At 48.1% G+C, this 27,427-nt stretch overlaps 9 protein-coding genes across 9 annotated transcripts; 5 read left to right on the top strand and 4 right to left on the bottom strand.

Annotated features, from left to right (window-relative positions):
* Positions 1-35: 35 nt before the first annotated feature.
* Positions 36-2,151, bottom strand: F4817DRAFT_240661 (uncharacterized protein). Its single transcript, XM_049299028.1, has one exon. It carries the CDS (start codon positions 1,832-1,834, stop codon positions 233-235), a length of 1,602 nt encoding a protein of 533 aa, XP_049162469.1. The 5' UTR covers positions 1,835-2,151; the 3' UTR covers positions 36-232.
* Positions 2,152-2,326: 175 nt separating this feature from the next.
* On the top strand, positions 2,327-5,264 carry F4817DRAFT_240652 (FabD/lysophospholipase-like protein). Its single transcript, XM_049299026.1, has one exon. It carries the CDS (start codon positions 2,548-2,550, stop codon positions 5,038-5,040), a length of 2,493 nt encoding a protein of 830 aa, XP_049162468.1. The 5' UTR covers positions 2,327-2,547; the 3' UTR covers positions 5,041-5,264.
* On the bottom strand, positions 5,265-6,873 carry F4817DRAFT_240653 (54S ribosomal protein L3). The gene has a single exon (XM_049299027.1). The coding sequence runs from the start codon at positions 6,749-6,751 to the stop codon at positions 5,489-5,491; it is 1,263 nt and encodes a 420-aa protein (XP_049162467.1). The 5' UTR covers positions 6,752-6,873; the 3' UTR covers positions 5,265-5,488.
* Positions 6,874-7,023: 150 nt separating this feature from the next.
* F4817DRAFT_327217 (uncharacterized protein) lies at positions 7,024-7,998 on the top strand. The gene is made up of 4 exons (XM_049302000.1): positions 7,024-7,206; positions 7,255-7,274; positions 7,341-7,523; positions 7,589-7,998. Exons 1-4 carry the CDS (start codon positions 7,204-7,206, stop codon positions 7,644-7,646), a joined length of 264 nt encoding a protein of 87 aa, XP_049162466.1. The 5' UTR covers positions 7,024-7,203; the 3' UTR covers positions 7,647-7,998.
* A 4,175-nt stretch (positions 7,999-12,173) lies between these two features.
* F4817DRAFT_240597 (uncharacterized protein) lies at positions 12,174-14,966 on the top strand. The gene is made up of 3 exons (XM_049299024.1): positions 12,174-12,851; positions 12,952-13,035; positions 13,083-14,966. The coding sequence occupies exons 1-3, from the start codon at positions 12,526-12,528 to the stop codon at positions 14,602-14,604; spliced, it is 1,932 nt and encodes a 643-aa protein (XP_049162465.1). The 5' UTR covers positions 12,174-12,525; the 3' UTR covers positions 14,605-14,966.
* A 627-nt stretch (positions 14,967-15,593) lies between these two features.
* Positions 15,594-20,806, top strand: F4817DRAFT_327210 (ARM repeat-containing protein). The gene is made up of 2 exons (XM_049301999.1): positions 15,594-16,068; positions 16,121-20,806. Exons 1-2 carry the CDS (start codon positions 15,855-15,857, stop codon positions 20,617-20,619), a joined length of 4,713 nt encoding a protein of 1,570 aa, XP_049162464.1. The 5' UTR covers positions 15,594-15,854; the 3' UTR covers positions 20,620-20,806.
* A 131-nt stretch (positions 20,807-20,937) lies between these two features.
* On the top strand, positions 20,938-22,770 carry F4817DRAFT_240524 (DHH phosphoesterase). The gene is made up of 2 exons (XM_049299022.1): positions 20,938-21,222; positions 21,320-22,770. The coding sequence occupies exons 1-2, from the start codon at positions 21,108-21,110 to the stop codon at positions 22,441-22,443; spliced, it is 1,239 nt and encodes a 412-aa protein (XP_049162463.1). The 5' UTR covers positions 20,938-21,107; the 3' UTR covers positions 22,444-22,770.
* Positions 22,552-23,966, bottom strand: F4817DRAFT_327207 (nuclease S1 precursor). The gene is made up of 4 exons (XM_049301998.1): positions 23,410-23,966; positions 23,299-23,310; positions 23,042-23,228; positions 22,552-22,931 (listed from the first exon to the last, which is right to left on the bottom strand). The coding sequence occupies exons 1-4, from the start codon at positions 23,803-23,805 to the stop codon at positions 22,654-22,656; spliced, it is 873 nt and encodes a 290-aa protein (XP_049162462.1). The 5' UTR covers positions 23,806-23,966; the 3' UTR covers positions 22,552-22,653.
* A 635-nt stretch (positions 23,967-24,601) lies between these two features.
* Positions 24,602-27,294, bottom strand: F4817DRAFT_240527 (uncharacterized protein). Its single transcript, XM_049299023.1, has one exon. It carries the CDS (start codon positions 27,121-27,123, stop codon positions 24,958-24,960), a length of 2,166 nt encoding a protein of 721 aa, XP_049162461.1. The 5' UTR covers positions 27,124-27,294; the 3' UTR covers positions 24,602-24,957.
* Positions 27,295-27,427: the final 133 nt, after the last annotated feature.

Below are 27,427 nucleotides of genomic sequence, written 5' to 3'. Positions count from 1 at the left end.
TAACATATTTTATTATTGGTGCATCTACTCTATAGGCGATGTTTATAGAGAAGCTTCATAGTCCAAGCTTAGAGGACACTTAGCAAAATGTCCCGTAAACGGACCCTAACCTGCCCCATGAACCCTTTGGTTCAAAGACAGATACAATCCACAATACTATCGTGATAGCACCATACCACACCAATATAGCCACCTCCGGGGAACATGAAAGTTTATACTGTATTAATCACCCTCAAGGTGGACAGGATTGTACTCTTCTGTGCCCAGCCCTAGACTTCTCTCGTGTGGGAAATTGGATGCTGTGCTTCGGTCTAAGTGAGTTCATGAATCGATGTGCTATCCCCTCTCTCCCCTCTCTCCCCTGAGTACTCTTATTTGTTTTAGTCGTGGTCTTGAACGATTTCCAACGACTCCTGGTCGGTTTTGCTTTCGTTTTGTAGGCGCCACCATGCCTTTTTGACTTCCGTGATCTGTATGACCTGGACTTCCGCCTGCCCGATGCATGTGGAGCTTCTTCTATGCTTATAGCGTTATCGAACCGCACTTTAGTTTTGATACATACCTTTTTTATCCATTTCTTGAACTTGAACTTCTGGATTCGTTTAACTAGAGTGGTAGAAGATGCATTAGATTCCCTAAAATGAAACCCAGGTTGCAGCGGACTTTCCAAGGGAGGTGAAACTTCAGGGAGTCGGCCTCGTCGGGAACCGCCTCGCGCAATAGCCGCTGGCATAGTATGATAAGTGTTACCTTGATTCTTCCAGTGTATCTTTTTTGCAAAGTGTGTCCTGTATGTCTCTGCGCTCCGACGAAGGTGATCTGTAGAACTTGCATGACTCGGCCGAAATGGAAATTCCTCGTCGGACGAGCTAGTGCGAGGCGATCCAAGTTCAGGATAGCTGCCATGGATAGCTGAGGTACTCGGGCCTTGACCATCTAGTACAGACAAGATAGCTCTCTGTGATGCACCCAGTATTTCCTGTCTCGCCGTGGCAAAGTGATCGCTGTCGTAGTTCTTGTCTTGCTGTTCTTGTGGACGACTGGCGGAAGCAACATCTGAAAACGGTGGTCTCGGAGTATAATCCCTACTCGCTGTTCTTGTATCGGTATCTGAAACTCCACCGGCTGCAGCTAATTCTTCCATAAGACACTTACCAGTTCTATTACTCAATATTGACACATCGTTGGTCGAAGCGCTGGATTTTCTCGGGGGTTTTCCCAATGGATATGTGCCGTAGTGAGATATTTCAGCTATGAAGTCTTCTGTCCAAGTATTCAACTGTGGCGAAGCGCAATGCTCCGGCGGAGAACGGATACCTTCAGACGGGTAAGATGACGAAGCGCTGCGAACTCTAGTGAGTGAAGTTGGCGAATCATCATCCGAGGTACCCCCTTCTGATGATTTAACATGGTTGTGGTCATCGAATGGGTTGCGTGTGTTGCGCTCTTGTGATGTTTCTTGTAGCGATGCCTCTTGCCCAGAGGAAAAATGAGTAATGACGCCAGATATTTTCAAGGTAGCTTTGCCAATACGGTCAGATCCATTATCGCGCTTTTTCACTCTAGACCTAGTACTCGACGTTATATTTTCAATACAAGAAAGGGGCCGCAAATCGTTGCTAGTAAGACGAGCGCCGCTATTTTCTGCAGTATTCAGACAATTCTCATCCTTCTCAAATAGATTTGCGAAGGCAGAGGAGATATTTGCGCGCCGACGAGTGATATTGTCACCGATGTGTATGGTTGGGAATCTAGTACGGTGGTTTGGGTCGCTATCCTTGGATTTCTCGCGGGAAAAAGCCCTACTGGGTAAAGACCACCTGTGTAGCGACATGGTAATAGGATAGCCTAATAAGTGTGCTCTTCCGTCGTATTAATACACCTAAGCCGTTCTGTGATATTTCAACTTAATCTATTATGAATTCCCAAATTCCGAGGAATAATAAGATGGTGGTTAGGAGTAGCAAACCGAGTCTTCCATAGAAGGTACCGTAGTTACGACTTGATTCTCTAAGAATATGTACTACCTAACATAATGAATGCTACCTTCTTCAGTACTTCAAAGAAAACTCTAGGAAGTTGTTATGGCAACTCTATGAACCGATTACAATCTATAAGGTACCTAGGTAGGTAAGTATGTTTCACTGTGCCTTCCTCGTTGCTATTTCTTCCACCATAAAAGAAAGGGCGGGCAATCAAGGCGATAAGATTGATCTGTAATATATATGCTTAGTCGCATATATAAACCTTAAAAGTGTGCTTACGTGCATATCAGACCGAATACGAAGTACACTATAATGAAAGTCGCCCTAGTAAATGAGATGGTAAATGATGTCACCATAACAGCAGGCCAGGTGCAAACGACTTACTTTTCCGTTACAATTACCTAAGATATCCGAAACTCTAACGTTCCCACCCCAAGGTACATAATCAAAGGGTGTCACCGTGTCTCTTATTCAAATCTACCAATTTTAAGCTCAGTCCGGAAGTCATGTTGCAGGTTCCAACTCGCCATACATGTAGCAAGGCTTGTACTGGTCCGTAGTTATGAGATCCAACCGGAGGTCTCAACTGATAGCGATTTGCTATGCAAGGCATTTAACGAGACTATTCCATGGAACATCTCGACTAGCCCTGCCGCCGATCCGTAGCGCCGCATCCAGATTTTCTAGTCGATCATCCAAATTGCAGCAAAACCACTTCCCACGTGGTTTTTTTAGTTCCCCAAAACAGCAACAGAAGGAGACCGGTGTTGGTAAAGGTCCCCTTATAGTCGTGCCCGTGGCTTTACTCCTACTAGGTGGTTTGCTTATTTACTCGCTCTATCCAGACGAACAATTCCGCCAAGCCCGCCGTATTAAACAGGACAAGAAGATTCCTAAGGATGTCGAAGATGGTTCACAACATCAAGCTGAGGAGACCGCTTGGTCAGCCTTTGCCCGCCGGTTTGAAGATTTTTCAAATGTCACTGATATTGAATGGTCTTCACTATCTGATCGCATCGTCGAGCTGATACTTCCTGATTGGTCTAAGGCTATTCCCGTCCAGATCCGCAAACTCCAACGCGAGCTTTCCATGGCAGACGGGTCGCTAGCCAAAGAGATATGGGGGGAGGCTCATGACCCTTTCATTCACCCCGAAATCCAGTATTCCGCCAAGGTGCGCGTCTCAGACGAGCTTTGTGACGATGAAAAAGAGTACTTAGCTCGTCGCAAGAAAATCGCGACAGCGGCGTTGGCCAAGTATCTTAGCCTAGACGAGAAGGATATTAACCCTGAAGATGTTCCTACAATAGCTATGTGCGGTTCTGGCGGTGGCTTGCGAGCCTTAGTCGCAGGCACGGGCTCACTCCTCGCTACTCAAGAAGATGGGTTATTCGACTGCATAACCTACACTTCAGGTGTCAGTGGTTCATGCTGGATGCAAGCTCTATACCTTTCGTCTCTGACCAACTGCCGGTTTGATCGCATCGTTGATCACTTGAAAGCAAGGTTAGGGGTTCATATCGCATACCCTCCGGCTGCGTTTTCATCCGTAACATCTTCTCCGACCAATAAGCTACTTCTAAGCAGTATAGTAGAGAAGCTGAAAGGGGACCCGAAAGCAGCTTTCGGGCTAGTTGATGTATATGGTATCTTATTAGCAGCAAGGCTCCTCGTGCCAAAAGGCGAGCTCGGTGTTAACGAACGAGACTTCAAGCTCTCTAGTCAGAGAGAGTACATCAAGTATGGACAAAATCCCCTGCCAATATATACTGCAGTCCGCCATGAAATCCCAGACATAGCCGCGAACATGTCGAAGGGTAGTCCGGAACAAGAAAAAGAGATCGCAAAGCAGGAAGCATGGTTCCAATGGTTCGAACTAACCCCTTATGAATTTTTCTGTGAAGAATTTAACGCCGGAATTCCAACTTGGGCCCTTGGTCGACGGTTTAACGGCGGAGAGGATGTACCTCCAGAGAAGAATGGCTTCCATCTACCGGAACTCCGTATGCCCATTATGATGGGTATTTTCGGCAGTGCTTTCTGCGCAACTCTTAGCCACTATTATCGGGAAATTCGACCACTTGTTAAGAGGTTGACCGGGTTTGCTACAGTTGATGAGATGATCTATGGCTATAATGAAGATCTGGAGAAAGTCCATCCGATCGATCCAGCACAAATACCTAATTTTACGTATAATATGGAAGGCAAGCTACGGTTCACGACACCAACCACTATATACAATAATGAGTATATACAGTTGATGGACGCTGGCATGTCGAATAATCTACCCATCTACCCTCTACTTCGACCTGGTCGAGATGTCGACATCATCGTGGCATTCGACGCCTCCGCAGATATCAAGACGGATAACTGGTTGTCAGTAGTAGATGGGTACGCTCGCCAACGTGGCGTGAAGGGCTGGCCCGTTGGTGTTGGATGGCCAAGGAAACAAGACTCGACGAAAAAGATTGAACAACAGCTAGACGCAGCCCAAGCAGACTCACTAGCGGACGCAGAGACTAAAGTACAGAAGGCACAACAAGCCCAGAGCCAAAATCTAGCCAAACACCAACCCGAAGAGCCAGGCGCCAAGACAAAGCACGACGTATCACATCCCGAGGATTCGGACTTAGGCTATTGTACGGTCTGGGTGGGTACAACCGAGGAGCGATCGTCGGAGCCGCCTCCGCCCATAAAGGCAGTTACGGACGACGCGTTGCCATGGCAGCTGATGGAGCCTAGCGCAGGTATCACCGTGGTGTATTTACCATTCCTAGCGAATCCGAAGGTGGACGGCGTAAACCCGGCCGTAAGCGACTACATGAGCACTTGGAACTTCGTTTACACCCCAGAGCAGGTCGATAAGGTAGTGGCGCTCGCGCGCGCCAACTTCGATGAGGGTAAGGACCGCATCCGCCGTTGCGTACGTGCCGTCTACGAGCGTAAGAAGAAGCTACGCGAGGAAGGTGAGGCCGCTGCTAAGGAGGAGGCATATAGGCGCTTGGTACGCTTGGGCATCGCAGATAAGTTAGGGGAGGGCGATCATTTTAGCTAACTTGCTGCGCGAAATCGGTCTGTTAACCACTAAACCTTCCCTCTTTTTCTTCCCCTTTTGCATACTTCATTATATACACAAGATAGACTACCTACCGATCAGATAGATGGGGGAGGACACACTTAAACGGATTTAGAAAAAAGGAGGGATAATTAAGTCATGCAAGTAGATATTTACACTCGGCCGAAGAGTGGTTGTGGGTGGTGCTGTCTTCGTATGTTCTACATGGGCCATCTATGCTCGCGACTTTCGAATATAGTACAATGATACACATGGTATGCCGGCCCCTGAATCCACCCTCATGAGTTCCGTAGCAGCTAGGTATCATCATCCCTTTTCCCGCGTATGATCCCCTCCGGTGCCATTATCCAGTAACGATTTTTTATTTTCTCTCCGTAACGGATGATCCGTACGTGCTCTCGCGTAGAAACTCTTCCGAGACCGGAGACTACGATATGACCTCACCGATATCAACGTACACCGGCTTATACGGAGCGGCATCCTCCACAAACGTGTCGCTCGGCACCGCGGTGTCAACCGGACTATATAGATACCACGCCTTTAGCGCATTGATAGAGGCTGCTATCCTCGCGTCGTCGAGGCTACTAGCTGCGCCCTCGCCTAACAGGTCTCGCCCGCTGTAGATGCCCACTACAAAGACGGGCGTCCTGCTCAGACGACCCGTCTCGCTTAATAACCTCGCGACGGGGGCGTCGAAGTTCTCCCTCGCGCATAGCTTAACCAGCTCCCTTGTTGGCGTCTTGAATTCGAACATGTTAGAGAGGTCGAGCGTCCGAGAAAGGACGTGCGCCTTCACGAAGGTCTTGGCGGCATCCCGCCCGCAGTACAGATAGATAGCGCCAACAACCGCGCGCACGAAGTTAGCGTTCGCATTCCCCACAGGGTTGTCGACGACTAAGTCTTTTGTGTTCCTTGCCGCGCTAACCTCGGGGTCTTCCTCTTCTTTCGGCTGATCCTGCTTCGTGACCATCTCACCGAATGCATCGTCATACATGACCGAGCTGCTTACACCCCGGCGCCACTTATATTTCTGGATCTCCTTCGACTCGGCACGCACGTAGCCCCACTTGCTCATCATGACCGTCGGCTTGTCCTGCGAAAATTGCAATAACCCCGGGTCGACCTCCTCGCCGGGCGCGGCGGCTGCTTCTACACCCCAGGCGCGGGCAATCTGGTGCAGGGCCGGAACGCCGGAGTAGCCCTTCATGGCGGAGAAGAGAATGGTCATGGGCAGGCGGGGATACCGGGTAATGAGGAATTCCGAGGTATGGTACTGGAGGATGGATGCGCCCACAAATGCAAGATTCGCATTGTTGAAGCGGGGGTCCGCGTCGGCTGAAGGGTCTATAAGGGCGCGAGCGAGAATCTGTAAGGGGATTTTGGAGGATAGAGAGAGTCGCGCATGCAGAGCCGCCAGCTTGGCTGAGTATAGGGCTCGCTCTGGAGGCGGGGATGGTAACGGTGCTATGTGTTCCTCCTCCGGTAGTAGTATTGGGGGTTCTTCAGTATCGTTTATATCTTCGAGAACGACCTCGGATGTTGTCGTCTGCCATCTCCTTTGGCAACACAGAGGAGCTTGTAATCTGGAAGTCTGGGCGGCTCGACATATCCTTGTCGAACTAGGTGGTGGCCTCGCGGGCGTTGTAGAGAGTAATTGACTCGATAACCTGTGCAACCGTATTCTCTTCATTTTAGACAGCGCAGATCACCTCATGCCAACGCACTGGGCGGGTTGAGACACGACACGGTTGGCGGGGAATAAGGCAATTGCTGGAAGTGGTCTCGTGTCTTGTCTGCTAAAGAAAAAGTTTCTGTGAATTGAAGCTACGGCCGATTAACCAGGGACCAATGATAGGGACCGTGCACGTGCCACCCGTTAATGCCCGGCACTTTAGATAATCGGTTTAACAATTACCCCTCCCGAGCGCCAATCAATTGAATCACAATTCTGGACCTTTCAACGTTCTCCAAGTTTAGGTAATGCACTATTCAATGCAAGGCGTATCACTGTAGGCGAACAGGCAGTTTAAACCGCAACCTGTAACCTGCAACCTTCCCGACGTACCATCACCCGATCCCAACCTTGGAATTTATCCCAATTGACCCCCATACAAGAATTTGTTCGTTGCACATTCGAACAAGATGGTAAGTGCTTGGTAAACTCTTCAATTATGCATCACTAATACCTACTAGGGTGGCGGTCCTAAAATTCCGTAAGCTACAACCTACCCTCCTACCCGCCATGTAAACCTCGACAGATGAATCTAACCTCCCACTAGCTACCCCAAGCACGTATGGTCTCCGGCCGGTGGTTGGTACACGCAACCGAGCAACTGGAAGGCGAACACCGCGGTCTTCATGGGAGTCATCCTAGGCATCACGGCCTTGACGTGGAAGCTCAGCGCCGACCGAGAGGTGCGATATAAGATGCCGGAGCCGGATCGATTCTACCCCAGCCGATAGTACGTTTGATCTTGTGTCATGATGAGGTAGAGAGAGAGTATCGCGATGCTAATTTGTCTTGCAGCTGGACTAAGCAGATAAGGGAGCACGAGGCGGCGCAGAAAGCAAAGAAGACCGAATAATCATAGAGTTGACATTATTGTTGGGGTGTACGTATACCATATTCTGAGACGGGCAATACCAGGCATTGGGCTACACTTCGGTGGATATAAGTGGCCATCCCCCGCCGGTGCGCGTGGCTCTTCGAATGATAGTAACTATGGAAGGCATCCCTAGAAAGAAAGTCTCCCTTAGAAGTACCCTTGCTTAAGGGGCCTTGCCATTCGATCCGTCCCATAAGGTCTTTCAATGTAGACCAGAAGTATTTATTTGCCAGCAGACTACTCTAGTTAGTTGTCCTAAGACTAGGTAGTCGACCTACTATTGTCAAGTATGCTCGTATCTTACGTATATAATTAATATCCGTTTCAACCACTTTAGTAGAGTGACCAGATTAACTAAATAGCCAGGTAGAAGCCCGTAAGATACGGGGAATTAAGTGAAGAATCGTTGGGCCGCCCATAGATATTCGTTAAAGGTCGTCGTAGTAGCATATAGTACTTTTTCGCTTGATCGGGTAAGATGAGAATATTTAAGTATGGGGGGAAACTTCCGCGTTGATTAGCAAGTAGTGTTCTCTATAGTTAAATGCGTATATCTAAGACTTACAAGACACGGGTAAAGAGGAAACATTTCGTAGTAGGTCCAATATGCTGTTACGGTTCTCGCTCTCATCCCGTATCATATATTTGCCATCATTACATACTAACATGTTGATATGAATATACTGTACAGCAATCTTTACCCCTAAGCGACTGAAAGAGAAAGATCAAGTACATACATTCGACCTTTTGAGAAATAGTTAATATTATCTTATTCTAGACGAGGGGGGTTAAGAGTTAGTAGTAACTATTCCAAACCCCATTCCGAAACTTCTGGAGTCTGGAAATTGATCGGTGACTTAGGACAGTAGTGTTACTTACGGTTAGTTTGCAAAAATTATGATACCACTCGCGATTTAATAGGATGTTTAATATAGTTATCTCCTACCGCATCCAAGTAAAAAGGCTAATAGTAAACCAAACAAAACTTCAAGCTTGAACTTTCAAAGCTCAGGGCTGTATAGTGATTAAATAGCATTAGACTTATGCCAATTAATATAATGGTGCTTGAAGCGAAATATCCCCTAGTCTACCTATCCTATAGACTCACCAGAAGTACGATAGTCTTACAAGCTATCTTTAATTAACGAAATATGGCAGGTATTCGCCAAATAAATTTCATTAGTATCTTATGAGATGAGCCAAGAAAAACGGTGCTATGTTGATTTAAGTTGCAAAGTAATGGGAAGTCTTGTTCTTGTATAGTTAGGTATTCGGACATCAAATCGGGTTGTCTCTGTTAGGTATATGTAAACGGTTATTTAAAACTTATAAAATTCAAGTACGGTTATAGATTCGTATTGCCCAAGGTATTAATTCCCTAGGCGGACACTCTCACCATTTTACTTCATGAGGTAGGTATTTATTCAGTTTGGTTTCAAAATTGGTATGCTTATCGTTTTAAAGCTGTTGCATATTTGCTAATATTATAAATTCAATGTTGCCTCAAAGGGATTTGGCATGTCCATATTAATATCTAAACAGCTAAGTGATATATAATTATTTTATATAGGTTGGTTGACCAACATTGACCTAACGTTTGGTTGGAACTTTAGACTTGGGTTTTAAAGCCTACGATAAAAAATAACTTGCTTATAAGCTGGCCAGGTAGTAGGCAATAGTAGCTTAGTTATTCACATGAAATACTGATTAAATTTGGTAATAAATTTACACTAGGAGTAGTAGTTAACGAGTACAAACGTACCTAACGTAGGCAATTCCCTTACTTGTTAAAGCTTTTACAATAAGTAACCTTGATATTAACAGCATATCAAAGACTCCAGGCCTGCAGATGAATAGGAGCAGCTAGGAATACCGCGAGTTTACACGAAGGGCTTTGAAGCGCATGGACGTTAATCGTAGTAGTTAAGAGTTGCATTGGTATTATGTCCGAAGATCTTCTGATGGATGATACCGTAGGTACAATGTACAGCTTTGCAGAAATCAACATATCGATTTATTGCACTGTCGACTACTGAATTGCTTGTTTTCGCGGACATTAGATCTTGAGAAGTTACTCTGATAGATCCAGAAGATATATACAACAGGAGAAACTTGAACACCTCGCTAGGTAAGTCGAAAGTCTACTCCATAAGTAGCATATACTAAAATTATATGACGTTGACGCGGCAGAACGTCTCGGGGAACGTTTTGTAAAAGACTAGCACGGCATATAAGGTAAATGAAACAAGCGCCCGTGCCTGGTTATTATGGCAGGGCTAAAATTTATGTTATGTAAAGAAAGCATAAACTTCATTGAAAGACTCGATCGAAACAAGAAAAAAGAAGGATTTTTTATATATAGAAAGGCTAAAGACTAGGATTCAAGGTCAAAACGCAGTGCGTTAGCCTACCCCTTTATTCAGCCTAGCATATGAGGCCGTTGTCATTTCGGTCAGAGAAACAATTACCTATCGGAGGTATGTACCTTATTGCTGGGGGCCCGGGTACTATGTAGTACAAGAACGATATGAATTTGAATCAACAGGCATGAGAACAGGTCTAGCCAATAGATATGAGAGCGCAGGAATATGAGACAGACGAATCTTACATAAAAATACAGCTTCGACGCTTGGATAATTTTAATGTGGAAGTTTCAGCTAATCTGATCGGCGCTTGAATCAGAAACAATGAGACTAACCTCGTCGATCTGTTCTAGGATTCTACATAGTACAAGATGGTTTCGTCTATTGGGTTTTGGTGATTTGTGGCATACTGAAGACTTAAGGTAGTAAAGCCTTGTAGATATCGGCGTCCGAATCGTAGATCGTTTGCCTATTTAGCCTCATGGCTGAAAGTTCGATGCATGTTTCGTACGTAGACGATGATGATTATAAAATCATATGTCGACAAGCCAGTATCCAAAACAGGATACTAAAGATACTAGGCACTGACTGGAATAGGAAAGAAGCTTGCTTGACTAGGAAGGACTTGGTAATTAGATAGCCCATCAAGTTAGGTGTCCCGTCGCATCGGCGTTTGTCGTTCAAGATATCATCGTCTCCACGTTTAGTTGGCACATAAAGGTTTCCGTTCTGATTAGCGGCCGCTAAACACTGATGTGACTTAATATCATGCCAAACAAAGGCTATTCATATCTCAACCATTGTTGGGATGACAGCGGTCTCATTAGCAGATCGATTTGTTTAAATAAGTCAAATAAGGTGATACCATCTGCTGTGGTGATAATGCCAGGGAAGATGTCGACTTTCGAAGAGATCGACGAAAGAGTGTCTTTGCTTTTCTTCAGAGATCCTAGGCGTTGCGATTGGACAAGATATCCATGTCAAGTAATTTTAAGGTGCTTCTGAGGCTTGACCTATTTGGACCAAGACTTTGTCTGAGGTCCGTGGCTTGACAGGGATTACAGCTCAAGCATGAAGTGCTACATACATATGTACACTACGGAGTGTACCTACTATGGAATAGCATTGTTTGAACTTCGCATGAATATATAAGCGATGGCTCTGAAGATATCGAATACTGAGCCAATATATTTATTTCAATGCGTTCGATTATTTATTTTATAGAAATATTATGAAAGAATGTACGGTATCTGAACCCAAACGAATATAAGTTGAAGATAAAGGTGATAACATGTAATGGGACGAAGGTCTTTAATTTGAAGCCCGTGTCCCGTAAACCGTTGCAAGCAAAGTACATGTACCTATGTAAAGTTTGTAGTGGGCCGTAACCTTGATCGCGGGTTGATACATAGAACTGATTGAGTTGAGCTCCATTGGATGAAATCTACGCTAAGACTCCGTGGAGCGTAAAACGCACCTGGTATTGACTTGGGGGTCTATAGCAGTTATTCGTTACTGTACAATCTGCATCGATATCTGTCTGCATTGATTACAGTAGCTAGAAGTACAGATACAGCGCTACGTCGGGGGTGGGGTACATGTGTACATAAGGCAACCAGGGTGGGACAGGGCAGGACCCGGCAGGTAGGGGGCAGGCACAATTCATCCATGATCAAGGAGCATCGCAGTTAGTAAAGCAAGCAACAACGACCACAGCACAGAAGCGCAGAAGCGCAGGAAGCAGCTTGGGGCATAATCTGGTTACGCGAGCTTGTCTCTCTTGTTCCTGACCTCTCTCCTCCTTGCCGACGATTCAGTTGTATATCCAAACCTCGACCTCTTTCCCTCCGATCTAATCATCATCCTCTTCCTCAGTTCAGATCTACGGTTTCACGGCGTACCGTCGTGGCCTATTTTCTTTTCTTGTTTCCTTGTTATCCTTCGTTTATTTCCTGTTCAATCATTCGTTTTTTTTGCCGAAGGCCCAGCCATCTAAATTTACCTGGGTTTAGAGCCTCCGCCATAGTGTCCTAGCCGACGTCGTGCATCCTAAAGGCCACCACAGCATGTCAAGCGCGACCTGAATTTTAATCACTAATACGGTTTCTGGCTCCGGCTCCTTCTCCAACTATAGACACTCATTCGTCACCACGGAAACATCAACGCACCCGATCCTATCGGCATACCTTTACCTCGAACAAAGCTTCGCAGTAAAAATCACCATTCCCTCTTAATTCTCATTTTAGAGCAATTGACTCTAGATAACTATCCACCTGATTTTTTTTGGTTACAGTTACCACTTTTACTGCGACCAACCCCGGGACATAAATTTACTCACAAAAAAAAGAGACAAAAACAAATTACTTTTCCTATCAGCATCTCACGCTCTACCGCTTATTAGCGCCAAGCCACCGCGAAACTTCCGAGACACATCAGAGCCCCCAGCAGCAAACAGCCTCAAACGAGTCGATCCGAGTAGCATGTGGTATTGAGCAATGATAAGATCAGAGCATCATGCATTCATAGCGCCAAGGATCGCTACTGTCGACAATTCTAGGAGGATCAGCGATATATCGCTCAATTCGACTTCCTCGGAGCAGAGCGAGTGTGATATAGCGATGTCGCGGACCCGATTAGGAGGACGTGGAAGAACGACTGGCGGGGCGGGATGGATGGCGAAGGCAGCTCTTTTCTCGGTTCTCTTTGCGGTTCCTGGTTCCATGGCGCAAGACAAATGCATCTCACTATCGGGTTCAACTACCTGCGGAGCTTTTCAGCCTGCTTCAATTTCCACTACGGATGATGACCTACGAAAAAGATTGTAAGTTTTTATTCCCCTGTGAACTCAAGTTCTCAGTGATCGGACTGGGACATCTACCTATCGTATAGTTCGTCTCAATTTCTAACCGATACACTCTCAGCCCCTTTCTTCAGTATGTCAAAGATACAGCTTCCTTTGACCAGCAGTTAAGCCAGTACGTTCGAACGACCTATGTTCAGGAACAGTAAGTAAATAGCCTTATATCGGTAGCCTAAACTTACACTATCGTAGATATCAGAATCTTCTAGGATGCGGTAACATCGACCTTGTCAACACTACTGATTTATATGCCCGCTTCACCACTTCGAAGATCTGTAATGTTATCATTCAGAAATCCATTGAACCCTGCGGCCTGTCAGACCAGGCCTCATTGCCATTGTGTGCCGACTCTTGCACCGACTTTGCTGAGAGTGAAGCCTACTTGGCGGCCGACACCAATCTTTGTCCTGGCACCAGCGATCGTCGCCAGGAGCAGATAAGAGCTGATTTTATCGATTGTTCCGTACCACCACGCTCATTGACACCTGGTAGTTGCATACAAGGCATAGCTAACGAGCCAGAAAACTGTGGATACGGAGGTAGCACTATTGGATTGTGCTCATACTGCGCCTCAGGTGGCATTAATTCGACCGACACCTGTTGTTACAACTCTGATATTGAGGCAAGATGTGCTAATGTAGTCCTACCCACGATTACGCCGACGATGACCTTACCAACTGCAAGCCCCTCTGCAAGCTCGACGGCCACTTCGGTACCGGAAGCTTCTTCGGGCAATATTGGCCTTTCTGGTGGTGCTATAGCTGGAATTGTAGTCGGATCTGTCGCCGGCCTGGCTCTCTTGATTTTCCTCCTCTTGATGTGCATTAGACTTGCCCGGCGGAGGCGCGGTAGTCAGAAGGGAAGCATTTTCAACCAGCCTTCACCCTCTAGAAAAGGACCCCAGACAGCTCAGATACCCGCAAACGTGGTAGCGCCGCCCCAAGAGTACGAAGTTCTCCCCGGAGGAAGAATAGCTCGCATGTCCGCATTGGAAGGCCACACAGTAGATCCGTCCTCGAGACGTGGAGAATCAAAGCGTGGGGCTTCAGCAGGCGCAGCAGCAGCAGCAGCAGGCGCCGCTGCTGGATATATGACTGCAAGGCGGAGGGGAGGAGACAATCACTCATCTTCGGATTCATTTGGAGATAGTCCTAGGTCAGAACCACGTGCAGCTATCTTACGCCCACCCCCTATGAACATTCGTAGGCACGGTTCGTTGTCTAGTAGTTCTGTACTCGCTGGTGAGGATCCTCAATCTCCGACTAGTGCCGGTGGTATGTCATCCCCTCCTGGTGTCAACAGCCAACAGTCGGAGCAATTGCCATTCTTTAAGGACTATTATTCGCAAGACGACGTCCACCCAGGCGAGCGCGTCGCAGTTCTATGGGCATACCAACCGCGCGCAGCCGACGAGTTTGCCCTGGAGCGTGGCGATATGTTGAAGGTGGTTGGTATCTGGGATGATGGATGGGCGACAGGCGTTCTGCTGGACGAAAGGGCAGACGAGTGGGAAGCACGAAAACAGGCCCAGAGAGACAGTGGCGTATCGCACACCTCGGGTCGTGGACGAGATACATCGCCTCCTGCTAGCGGAGAGATAAAAGCTTTCCCATTGGTCTGCGTCTGCCTCCCTGAGCATTGGAGGAAAACTATCGAAGGTGACGGGTCCACAGAGACTGGCTCGAGCGCCCATCACGGCGGCCACCTTACCTGAAGCCGATAACGACATATTACGCTGTTCACTTATATTTGATAGATTGATGAAGCTTACTTGCGTTTGCATTGCTCCGGCGTTCAGGGACTTCCGACTTAAACGCAACTTTCGGTCCGAGCATAGCACGATACCTGGCGTCACTCTTCCTCCCGGTGTACCCTCGATCTATGGCCGAGCAACGTCCAGACTAATCGTCACCGGCTTGCTGCCCGTCTTCCCACCCTCATCCTGCACATAGACACGATAGTTCGCATTATCGCGATTGATACGCTGAATGCTTTCGATTCCATAATACGCATTTAATTCTTTTCGGATGACACATCGCCTCGGATCAAGGATTTGACCGCAGGACTTCTGGTGGTGGTGTTTACCAAGTTGTCCTGGGACTTTTGATATGAAGAGACGCGATTATATTAATATGACGACCACATGCATTTGAGCCCTCCCCATTCTATTCGATTGTTCATTCGATATACCCGGTGTGTTAGCAAAGGTGTTTGGAGTGGATGCTGCCGGGGAGGGCCATTGTTGTGTAATTACTTCTTAGGGAGGGGAGCCGTGTAAGACTGGACTGGAGCTGGACAACGCATATGATGCTACCTATATTGCTACTAGACGAGCAAGGAGATGAGGAGAGAGAATTCTGATAATATCTTCAATGGTATGGTACGAAGAGCCTTAGCCTAGATACCTGGCATAATGATGTTACTGAGGTTCGCCTTGGTCAATATCGTAAGCCTACCATCTCGATTATCGAATATAGAAACCTTTCCTGAAAATGAGTCCCTATATGTATATGCTCATGTGGAATGTTGAGAAGCCGTAGAGCTGGAATTAGACATTCAGGTATGCATGACATGTGTATTCTGTAATGTAGAAGTTTGGGTCTAGACCTAAGACCTTCAAGCTAAGGTAGTACCATTTTAGGCTGTGCACCAGGTTATGACCCACTCTAGCTTCCAAGCATTACATTAGTGACCGCCCGCCTACCGACCTGCCGACCTATGGAACCTACCTACTCCTAGTCTCCCACCAGTTCACTTACGTATTGCCGTCATTAAAGATCACGCAGCCTTGCCAGCTGCCGCGTGAGCAGTCGACGTGATTATTTCATCCCCCAACACGATTACCAATAGTGCGCGCATTACAATTTTCTTTTTATGCTAACAAATCTTGTGGAAACCCTCGAAGATGGTCAATTCCTGTCGTCTTACAAACTTGGCTAGGTAGCACCATCACATGTTTGCGTAATGGGTAACAGCTACTCCCTCACTACGCCGTACGCCGGCTCTGCTGGCATCGATATACCAGAGTTAGCCGACTTGGTGCACGAAAGGTCGATCGGAAGTGCCCGGTTCATGAAGAGTATCCGTGCCCGTCATAATGATGGTGTAGTTTTGGCAAAGGTCACAGTGAAGCCCTATACCCCGCTATCTCTACGAGATTATGGCGACAAGATACTGCGTCAGTCATGATTGCTTCCTTTGCGTACTGGTTTAGCTAACTAGATCCCAAGAGGAAAGGGATAAATTGAGAGATGTTCCCAACGCCCTAGGCTTCGAACGTGCCTTTGAAACTGAAGGAAACGCCTACCTCGTGCGACAGTACATATACAGCTCCCTTTACGACCGCATGTCGACGCGACCTTTCCTCGAAGATATAGAGAAGAAATGGCTTGCATTCCAGTTGCTATGCGCACTGCGAGATTGCCACAGTCGGGACATATATCATGGCGATCTGAAGACGGAGAATATCATGGTGACATCTTGGAACTGGCTTTACCTGACCGACTTCACTGGCTCTTTTAAGCCTACGATGCTCCCCGATGATAACCCCATGTTTTACTCTTATTTCTTCGACCTGTCCGGCCGGCGTACGTGTTATATTGCCCCGGAGAGGTTTATCGAACATATCGAAAACCCCCAGGCGCAACTTCAGGGTCATAAGCTTACCTGGTCCATGGACATATTCAGCGTTGGCTGTGTAATCGCTGAATTATTCCTCGAGACCCCCATATTTAGCCTTAGCCAAATGTTCAAGTACCGCCGTGGTGAGTACGACCCAGTAATCTCGCATCTTAGTAGGATACCGGACCAGGGCTTAAGGGAGATGCTGTCCAGCATGATCCAGCTTGACCCCCAAAAGCGATACTCCGCAGAGCAATACTTGGATTTCTACAAATCCAAAGTCTTTCCCGAGTACTTTTACAACTTCCTCCACCAGTATATGGAACTTATCACCGATCCAAGTTCGGGTAGGGCTCTAGTTTCAGGGCCTGTGAAGAATTTAGGCGAGGCCGATGATCGGATAGACCGAGTTTTCTACGACTTTGATAAAATATCATATTTCTTAGGCTATCGGGACGACAAGGAGTCGTCCCAGCTTACTCACTTTACACCTCGCCTCGGCCTAGGTCTTTTTCCTGTACGACTAAACATACCCAATAATGAACATTTCACGTCTGCAGGAAAGCAACCTCCTACCGACGACGGTACTTTAATATTTCTCACTCTTGTCGCAGCTTCCCTTAGAAATACAGCCCGAGCAGCTTCAAAGATCAGAGCCTGTGATATACTGTTAGCTTTCTCCGAGAGGCTATCTGACGAAGCGAAACTCGACCGGGTTCTACCATATCTAATGACTCTGCTGAATGATGATAGTGATCTAGTTGCTATCGCAGCTCTTAGATCTGTCACTCAGCTTTTGGCTCTTGTAACGGTGGTCACGCCGGTTAATGCCCACGTCTTCCCCGAATACATTATGCCCAGAATGCAGGTATTTCTGTCAGGTGCCTCTAGACAACCTATTATGGGAAAGGAACGCAGGGAGCCGAGCGCCCTAGTTCGAGCTACGTACGCGTCCTGCCTAGGTAGTCTTGCGACAACCGCTTCGAAATTCTTAGAGTTGACAGCCATCTTGAGAGCAGAAGGATCGATCAGTACAGCTGATCCGGAAGTCGAAGCTGGCAGCGACCCTGATGCTGCATTTGATGGACTTTTTGATAACGCGCAAAGCGAGCTTGTTGAACTATTCGAGACTCATGCCAAAGCTCTAGTCGAAGACTCGGACGCCTCTGTGCGCCGGGCGTTTCTCAGTTCCGTCCCAGAACTATGCATGTTTTTCGGCAGTGCGGAGTCTAACGATATCATCCTCACTCATCTTAATACGTATCTCAACGACCGAGACTGGATGCTGAAGTGTGCTTTCTTCGATACGATCGTAGGTATTGCTGCTTTCTTAGGTAGCACTAGCCTGGAAGAATTCAGCCTTCCTCTGATGATACAGGCTGTGACCGATCCGGAAGAGCATGTGGTGCAGGCCGCGTTACACTCTTTGGCCGAGCTTGCAAGTTTAGGGCTGTTATCAAAAGCAAAAACTTGGGAGCTTATAGACATGGTTGGCCGCTTCACAATGCATCCGAATCTGTGGATCCGAGAGTCTGCTGCAGAGTACATTTCCAGTGCCGCAAAGCTGCTGTCTCCCGCTGATATCAGATGCATTGTCCTACCTCTTGTTAGGCCATTCCTAAAGCCAGCAATAATCCCGGACTTTTCTGAGCTTGAATTGTTAGACGCTTTGAAGAAACCCCTATCGAGGACGGTCTTCGACTTGGCATTGTCCTGGGCACAGAAAACTGATAAAGGGCTGTTTTGGAAAGCTGTCAAACAACAGAAGCAGTCTACATTTACTATTGCGTCTACGGCATTGGCAATCCGTTCGTCTCGGGAGGTACAGCCGCAAACACTTAACAAAGTTCAACGGAATGACGAAGATGAACAATGGCTTACCCGACTACGGAACATGGGGATGACATCTGAAGATGAATTCAAGCTGCTTGTTCTTAGGGAATTTATCTGGCGCTTGAGTCAAATGAGGAACCGCGATTTGCTTGCACAAGATAACATCACCACATCCTTGAACAATATTATTCCTTTGAGAAGTCTAAATGTCAAATTGCAGACGATCATGTTCGACGAAGCTCCTGCCGAAGAGGAGCTCGCATGGCAGCGGCAACGAATTTCAGCCTCGGATAAAGGACCTTATACTATTGCCGATGCGCTGCTCGATGCGTCAATGACAATAGACGAGCCCGTCGGGAAGCGGCGTCGTGCTGCCATGAATAATCATCGTTCACATCTAAGCAGTCGCGGAGGAGCAATATCGCCAAGGACGAAAGATGGCCGAGCGTTATCGCCAATGGAGTCTCGGGCGTCTTCCCCAGTTAACGGCACAGGTTTTAACGAGTCGCGTCGTGCTTCCTCTACAACACGTGGGCCGACTTCTCAGGATGATGATGCCTCTATCTCTGATTCTCCATACTCCACCAGGAGAGCCATTCGGCACCAGTCAAGTGCTCTGGATCTTTTAAATCGAAAAGATAGTGGTAGATCTATCGCAGAGACGGGAACGACTGAAGCGAACGCATTTGGTCAAGTCGAGGGCCCCTTCGCACAGAATCCGCCACCACAAATAATAATTCCTGGTGTCGTCGCAGAGAATGGGATGCCAGGAGGTCGACCGCGTGCTTCGCATACATACGAGGGCAACGACCCTAATATACTAAAAATGCTCGATAACATGTATATCGATAACTACCCGCACGATATAGCCCAATTTGGGCCACTCGTTTCTCCAATAACGAGGAGAAAAGTAAGTAAAGCGGCGGGACAAAGCGGCGAGGAGGCGTGGAAGCCGAGCGGTAGTCTTGTCGCTACTTTCTCGGAACATACGGGGGCGATCAACCGTGTTCTTCCATCGCCAGACCATCTCTTTTTCATAACAGGTAGTGATGATGGCTGTGTGAAGGTGTGGGACTCCTCTAGGTTGGAGCGCAATGTCACACATCGTTCACGCCAGACACATAAGCACGCCTCGGGCGCGAAGGTCATTTCCCTCTGCTTCATCGAGAACACGCATACGTTCGTCAGTTGCGCGAGCGATGGCAGCGTTCATATCGTAAAGGTCGACACGGCAATCACCAGCGGAGCTACTAAGTATATCCGATTGCGGCTACTTCGCGAGTATCAGCTTCCAGCAGATGAGTATGCTGTCTGGTGTGAGCACTTCAAGCAGGAGCTGAATTCCGTGCTGGTACTTGCAACCAACCGGTCTCGAGTCTTGGGTATTGACCTTCGTACAATGACACTTTTGTACGTTCTCGAAAATCCGGTACACCACGGCACTCCCACTTGTTTCTGTGTCGATCGGAAGCGTAACTGGCTACTACTTGGCACGTCGCACGGAGTTTTGGACTTGTGGGACTTACGATTTAAGATGAGGCTAAAAGGTTGGGGGTTACCAGGCAAATCAGCTATCCACCGCCTTTGTCTTCATCCGACTAAAGGTCGCGGGAAATGGGTGTGCGTAGCAGGCGGTACTAGCCTTGGCGAAGTTACCGTCTGGGATCTGGAGAAGACACAATGCAGGGAAATTTATCGGGCGGGCGCATCTAAAGATGGACCTAAGGGATACAAACCATGGGACGTTGATGAAGACAAACCCGAAGGTATGCTCGACCGTTTCGCAACGAATATCGAGCCAACCACTAGCGGCAGTGGGGATCGCGGCGTCCGAGCCATGGTTGCTGGTTCGGGTGCTATGGAAGACCAGCGCGAAGTACGGTACGGATATATCCTGACAGGCGGATCGGACAAAAAACTACGTTTTTGGGACCTAATGCGCGTCGAGAATTCATGCGTGTTCAGCGGACTTCATAGCGAAGATGCCAGACCGGTTTTCACCACGGTCAGCACGCCGAACCAGCCTGGGCTTACTCTTAACGTGGAAAGGCTACCAAAGGGAGGTAATGCGACGGGTGCAGACCAGAAAGGTGGCAAGAGTAGCAAGGCCACGAGCAGCAGAGAAAAGCCACCCAGGCACGCGGTCATATCGGCCGAGCAGGGACAGCTGCTTAGAAGCCATTTAGATTCGATCCTGGACGTGGCGGTATTGGAAATGCCTTACACGATGACTATTAGCGTAGATAGGTCGGGGGTCATCTTTGTGTTCCACTAAAAGTGCTAGATATTACTACAGGTGGGCGTTCTAGGTATGGCTTCGACTAAGGCAGGATAACCTTAGGTAGATTAAATTACGGGCGTAATTACGGCTCAAAGACCCTGGAAACACGACAAGGCTATGTGCTTATGTAGCAAGTATTGTTTGGAGCAAAATGGAATAGATACCTATTCGACCTTTTTAACTTATATCTTGATGATATAGTGCGCATGTTTAAATTGATATACCTATGTAAGTGTAAGTACTATAGTACTGGGTATAATTATATTAACGTATCGGGAGCTAATGCAAGATATTGTTACACCACCGATAGGAGAAAAAACTGCGGGGGCGGGAAGAGAAACAAATACATATGACGTTGTACTCTTGCATATAAACATACATGTACAAACACTACCTCACCTGACATATAAGTACACCATTCATAGAAGAGTATTTGAGTGTAACCAACCTTTATGGATGGCACATGAAGTAAACTCTCGAGAATGCCGTCACAAAAAACGCTGCAGGCTTTCCTAGCCACAGCCCGAGCCGCGTTAACGGCCCCGCCATCTAAACGCTCGACTCCGTTGAACTTTGTTGTGGGTAATGAATCAGCTGGTACGTATTCTTATTTATACCTCCATGTCAATATCTATTCTTCTATTTTTCTATCTGTCTTCGAACCTACATAGAAGCCAATACGAAATGTAACTAGATCTCGACTCCCTATGCTCTACGCTGTTCCTGGCCTATCTCAGGACTCACTCACCACCGCATACCTTGCACATCCCTCTATGCCATTTACCCCGTGATGACCTCTCGCTACGGCCGGAATTTACCGCTGTGCTGAAACATGCCGCCGTCACCCCCGACGACGTGTTGACGTTGACTGAGCTGCCCGGCGGAGAAAATGGTCTGAAGCCCGAGGACACGCGCTGGCTGCTCGTCGACCACAATGTCATGACAGGCCCGCTAGGCCAGACTTATGGCAGCAGAGTCGTCGGATGTATCGACCATCACGATGACGAAGGCAAGGTCCCCGCTAATGCCGAGCCCCGCGTCATTGAAAAGTGCGGTAGCTGCATGAGCCTGGTCGTGGAACAATGTAGCGAGGCATGGGAGGCGTTGGCGAAGCGGGACGGCGGCAGCGACAAGGAAGCTGCACAGATTAATGCGCAACTTGCGTATCTAGCCCTCGCGCCCATCCTCATCGACACCACGAACCTCGGCAACAAGGATAAAACGACGGCTCATGACGAGCGCGCTGTAGCAACTGCCGAATCCCACCTCCGTGCCGGCTTCGAGAGTAGTGGTAGTGCTGCCGGGAGCGGATACGACCGCGACGCGTTCTTTGCCGAGGTTGCGGCCCTTAAGGAGGACGTCTCGTACATGTCGTTCCGTGATATATTCCGCAAGGATTATAAGGAGTGGGACGAGGACCGCCTGAAACTAGGTACGTCGTCGGTGCCGCAGGCCTTCGCATTTCTGGTGCGCAAGGCCGGGGGCGAGGAGGCGTTTTCTAGAGAGTTAGAGAAGTGGTGTGAGGAGAAAAACGTCGACGTTATGGTGGTGCTTACTACGGCGAAGGACGATGGGGAGTTTAGGCGGGAGTTGCTGGTCTGGGCGCGGGGTGGGTTGGGGGTTGTAAATGCTGTAAAGGCGTTTGCGGAGAAGGATGGGAAGAATAAGTTGGGCCTTGGTACGTGGGAAGATGGAAATCTTGATTTAGAGGATAAGGGCAATTGGCGACGATGCTGGGCGCAGGCGAGAGTCGAGCATAGTCGTAAGCAGATCGCGCCTATGCTGAGAGAGGCGTTAAAGGGAGTCAAGAAGGAATAGGGGAATAGAGGAGAATAGCATATTAGAGTAGAGGTCTCGAAAAGACATGCATCGCGTAGATCAACGAGGACGAGTCAGGTAGCATCAGCATTCAATAGATAGATAGATACCTACACTTAGAATCTCATTTCTTTTACTATCTTTTGGTCCTTACCATAACTCCGATCATCGTAATCTACGTCAATGCCTCTAGGTAGTATGACAAACTTATCAAATTGCAGCGACGATAGCGTCCAGCCACTTCGCGAGCCGGTACCCCTGCTTCGCTATCTGCAGGTCGACAACCGGCTGCGCGGTCGTCGTGTACTGCCCGCTTAGGTCCTTATTCTCGACCGCGCTTATGCCGTCTGGTAGTACCGTCGAGCACACGTATGCGTTGCTCTCCGTGGCCCATTTTAGCGCCGTCGACGTCTGCTTGTCTGCCGAAGCGACGCTGAGGCCGCTGACCCAGCTTGCTGCTTGGGATTTGTAGGAGCCGGAGTTGATTTCTGGGGTTTGTTGTTAGAGCGCTGTAGTTGTTTTTTTTATATTTTTTTATAGGGAATAGGGGAACTAAAGAAAAGATGAACGAATATAGTTCAAGAGATAGGTACGTTACCCTTTATCAGGTCCGAGGCCCACGACTTCGCGGACGACTGCGAGGACCCGCCGGAAATGGACTCGGGGATGTTGCTGTCCCAAGCCGCGTGCAGGTTTGTGTCGTCGCCGTCGTATTGCACGTCGATGTCGTTACCGCCGATTTCTAAAGCCTCGCAATGTAAAGGTTGTCCTATGTCGCCGACGAACTGTCATGTCATGTTAATTCTTCCGTCTCGGTACGTTATTTTGTCTGACGTCCCCTTGGTGATTTCTTACGTGGATGATCATCTATAGTTGCGCTCGTTAATACGGATTTATCTATGTACTCCAGTATACCCATCCGAGCAGGATATTCCAAGTAGAGTACGAAGTAGTAGATGTCCTTACCTTGGCTGCAATCTGCAGATTAGCATTGCTCGCCTTCTGGCCGATCAGAATAGTCGTGTAATTCTGGAGGGCGCGCACGATGCAGCCCTCGGCGCCGCAGTCGCGGTCCAGATCGACGCCACAGCTAGACGGCGGGTCATCATTGGCGTCGATGTAGTGGAACGACGCCGAGAACTTGCCCGCGCTCGTGTACCGGTAGCTGTCGGCCCAGGCGGCCACGCCGGCTAGGTAGTCCGCCGAAGTGTCGCCCAGCAGGTCCTGGAAGAAGGATTTGGTGGATGCGCTGACGTAGTTGCTCGCGACGTAGGCGACTGTCTCGTGGCCCATGGCGCCCCAGGCCATGGCGCCGGGGAGGGCGGCGACGGATAGGAGGGCGAGAGATGCGATGCGCGTCATGGTGGATGATTTCCTTCTTACTGTTTAGGAATGCTATGGTAACGGGAAAGACAACGACGAGAGACTAGGACGCCAAGATATGGTATGAAGATATTATATACCTATATAAGTACCTTCCCTACCTAGTCCAACCTCATATCTTCACTTATTTACACGTGTGTATATACACCGGGGTATCAACTTGATTTATCAAAACCCACACCACCAAGCAAACCAATTGCCTTCCCAGACTCTCTCTAAGCCCTTAATCTAAGGCGAGATAACGGAGACATAGCATACATCCAGCAGCCGGACGCGAATCTAGCGTCGAACGACACCAAGTTTACAGAAGGTGGTTGTCCTGATCGCCACTCAGCTGCCGTCGTAGGTAGATTCGGGGTAGCATCGAGCCGGGATCGTAGCCACGGATATCCTTATCTCGGGGCGCATCCAATCAAGCAAGACACGTTGGCCAGGAACCGGTACTCCTTGGCATTGCCGAGGATGCTCTCCGCGATAGTGGTTGGCCCATGCCAGAGAGCTTGCCCTTTTAGTCCAGACCCGCTGCCTGTGACCTGCCTTGATTGGACTTCGGTGAGGTGCGGATCTAAAGTTCTAATCCTCCCGCAAATCGGTTAAGGACCTCTTGAGGAAAAACAGACTTGGGATATCTCGGTAGTTGATCTTGGCATAGACTTATATGTTGCAGTTGGCAATTACATATATACTTGGGTTGGGTCCGTGTTGATGGTAGGTTAGTTACTTATTATTATCGTCATGTTTAGCGAAGCAGGATTATAGAGTCTAGGTAGGTACCTACCTATAGAAGCCCGGGTATACGGTTTGATCTAACGTAACGCGCCAGCTTGCCCACATCCATGCTTTCGATTCAGCGGATATACAATGGAGGCCGGGGTTTCCGGAAAGGGAAGGTTGTTAGGATTGACCCAGCTGGAGAATCGAACCAGAGAGTGAAAGCGAATCACCTATACGACCTCGTGCGAAAGCAAGAGAGGTCATAGGCTTAATATATTCAACTATTTTACATGGAATATACATTGATTTCCTCGCAAATCTTTGCAGACAGCTTCAAAAATAACCGTGGAGACGAGGTAACTTGTAGGCTCATATGCCGATGTCGACGCCAAGATTGTGCATGACCCATCGTTAAGCTTATCGTCCACCGGTTAGATTTATCAAATGAATGCTATTCAAAAGCCTGACAAATTCTTTTCCTCTTCGAGTTTCGTGGGAGTGGGGATTTTTCAGTATGGACGTGAAGATCTCCTGGGCAGTTCTGTCGGCTATATCAATGCACCTCTTAATGGCCTCTAGCACTATACCACGAGGTAGCACAGGAGGGTCCTCTGAGAGCATCTCCTGAAAGCACCATCTTAGCATCGCTCTACAAACCGAATGTGAACCCGTAGCGGATGCCAGATCATAGGCATGGATATACATAGCTGCCGAGCGCGGGCGTAGGTTCCTCGCAGGTATGCCCCATACGTTCCGAAATCTTTTCCAATCACCTATTTCGATGTATACTTTCATGAGTCTCATGATCTGCGGTTCCTCTAGTTGGGATAAATCCGCTTGCACTAAAACGTTTTCCAGTCGCTCCATGAGTTGTACGTAATCTCGAGACGCGGATCGTTTATAAGATCGAGCTGCTGCTTCGATAATAGTGACAATAATATCACTAGCGAGGACTGGCTGCCCGCGTTGCTGAACCGTTTTCAAGAGTCGCAGGGCTAATTTAGTTTGTTCATCTAATCCCCCGATATCCGAGCTGTAAATGCACGTCAAAAGCTGCAGACACTGCTGCCGCGTGAAAAGGATGCCATGAAGGCACATTTCTTCAACTAGCCGCCATACGTCGTTTGGCAATCCAGTAATATTATTCATGCCAAGCTCACATGCCTTCGTGTGAACCGCGAGACGAAACCCCCAGGTTTCAGATGGATAGAGGCCTTGGCACGCAAGCTGGGATAATCGAAGGAAAGACTTTGAGAAGGATCGCCCTTCATCTGAAGTAGAGATGACAGATGGATGATCAAGCCGAGCTTCTAGTAGAGATAGAATACTGGATTTCTGATGAACATCAAATCTTAGACTCTGCTCAAGTGCCTGTTCCGATTCGATATTAAACAGTGACTTGATCACCGGTGCTTCGTCCCCGATCGTCCGCTGTGTTGAATAAAACCGTGCCTGCTCAAAAGGCGTTTTCTTTGACGTATCGTTGAAGTGATTGTTTCCAGAGGTCGAATGTCGGCGCGAACTGGCTAGAATAGCCTTCTCCAACGGGTGGAGGTCTTCCATGTCCTTCACATCTGACTTTGGCCGCCTATGCTGCGATTTTACGGGCCTATGCTCAGGCTTTATAGACCTATGCTCCGACTTTATAGGCCTATGACTCGGTTCTACGGGCTTATCCTCCGACTTTACGACGATGTCGACGGGCTGACCTATGCTTCGTTTCCACAAAGCTTCGAGGCCCATTTCGGCTCTTCGAGATTCTGTCATAATCTGAACGACAATTGTGGATCCATCTTGAGCGGCACCGAAACCAGCAACGCGCCCATCGCCGGCAATAACCGCAGACTCCTCTTTGCCGTGGTCTATAGTCCCTAAATTGACACATATCCAGCCAGTTCTAATGCCGTCATCGGTGTCCTGAACACCTCCCAGGAGCTTCGCCCGCTTAGCTATCCGACGCAGCTTTGTCTTACGCTCATTTGGTCCGAGCAAGCCGTCAGCGTGAGCCCAGATATGATGCTTAGCTCGTAGCCATCGTAACAGCCGCCCAGAGGATACGTTGAGATGGCGCTCACTCCGTGCTGTGCCGAATAGCATAAAAAGGTTCGGGCCCAGCGCTGCTGGGGGGTCCAGTTCTCTAAGATCTAATAGAGAAAGTTCGTCAAGGCCCAGCTCCTCGGAAACATATTTTAATAATGAGCCAATGATCTCTGGAGAGTCTGAAGGAACTTCCGGTAATGGCGGCGGCTCAATAGTAGCCACATGTCTTGGAGGCTCGACTTGAAGATACCAAGGGGTACTATTTAGACTCGTGCTCCCCGTGGCGGTCTCATGACCCTGATCGTCAACTATGTCGTCCTCTTCTTGGCCTGCTTCAGTCGACGCCGCGCTATTTGAGATGTCATTTTGAGATAACCGAGATGAGAATGGCCGAATTGGCATCACAGTGACTAGTCGTTGTCGACATTGCAAAGGGCTAGGTCTTATAGTGGGCAAAGTATTCGTAGAACAGGCAAATAATTTCAAAGCAGCCAGACGGCAGTGAGAGCAGGCCACTGTGGCTACTGCATGTCGAGTTACCATGTTGTCGTCGGCTGGATGACGTCGAGTACCTAGAGTCAATGAATTTGACTGTCATCCAGTCTTTGATGTAATAATTCGGAATAAGACTAAGTCCGCAAGTTAAGACGTTAGGTAAGGTTCTAAAGTTGCGACCTCATAGTGGACCATGTGATACATGTACCTGATAACCTCTAACCTTACCTAAGGTAGGATGTAACTGAGGCGAATTTGCTTGTTAGATTTGTTAAGTGGGGCATTTGTAAGCTTCAAGCCAATTAGAAGCTACCAATTCAGATGTCTATCAATTCTTATCGCACTTATCATT

Source organism: Daldinia loculata, assembly GCF_022478755.1.
Source record: "Daldinia loculata strain CBS 113971 unplaced genomic scaffold F4817scaffold_6, whole genome shotgun sequence".
Classification (NCBI taxonomy): Eukaryota; Fungi; Ascomycota; class Sordariomycetes; order Xylariales; family Hypoxylaceae; genus Daldinia; species Daldinia loculata.
Note: the sequence above shows the minus strand (reverse complement) of the source record. Positions and strands in the feature narration are given on the sequence as shown.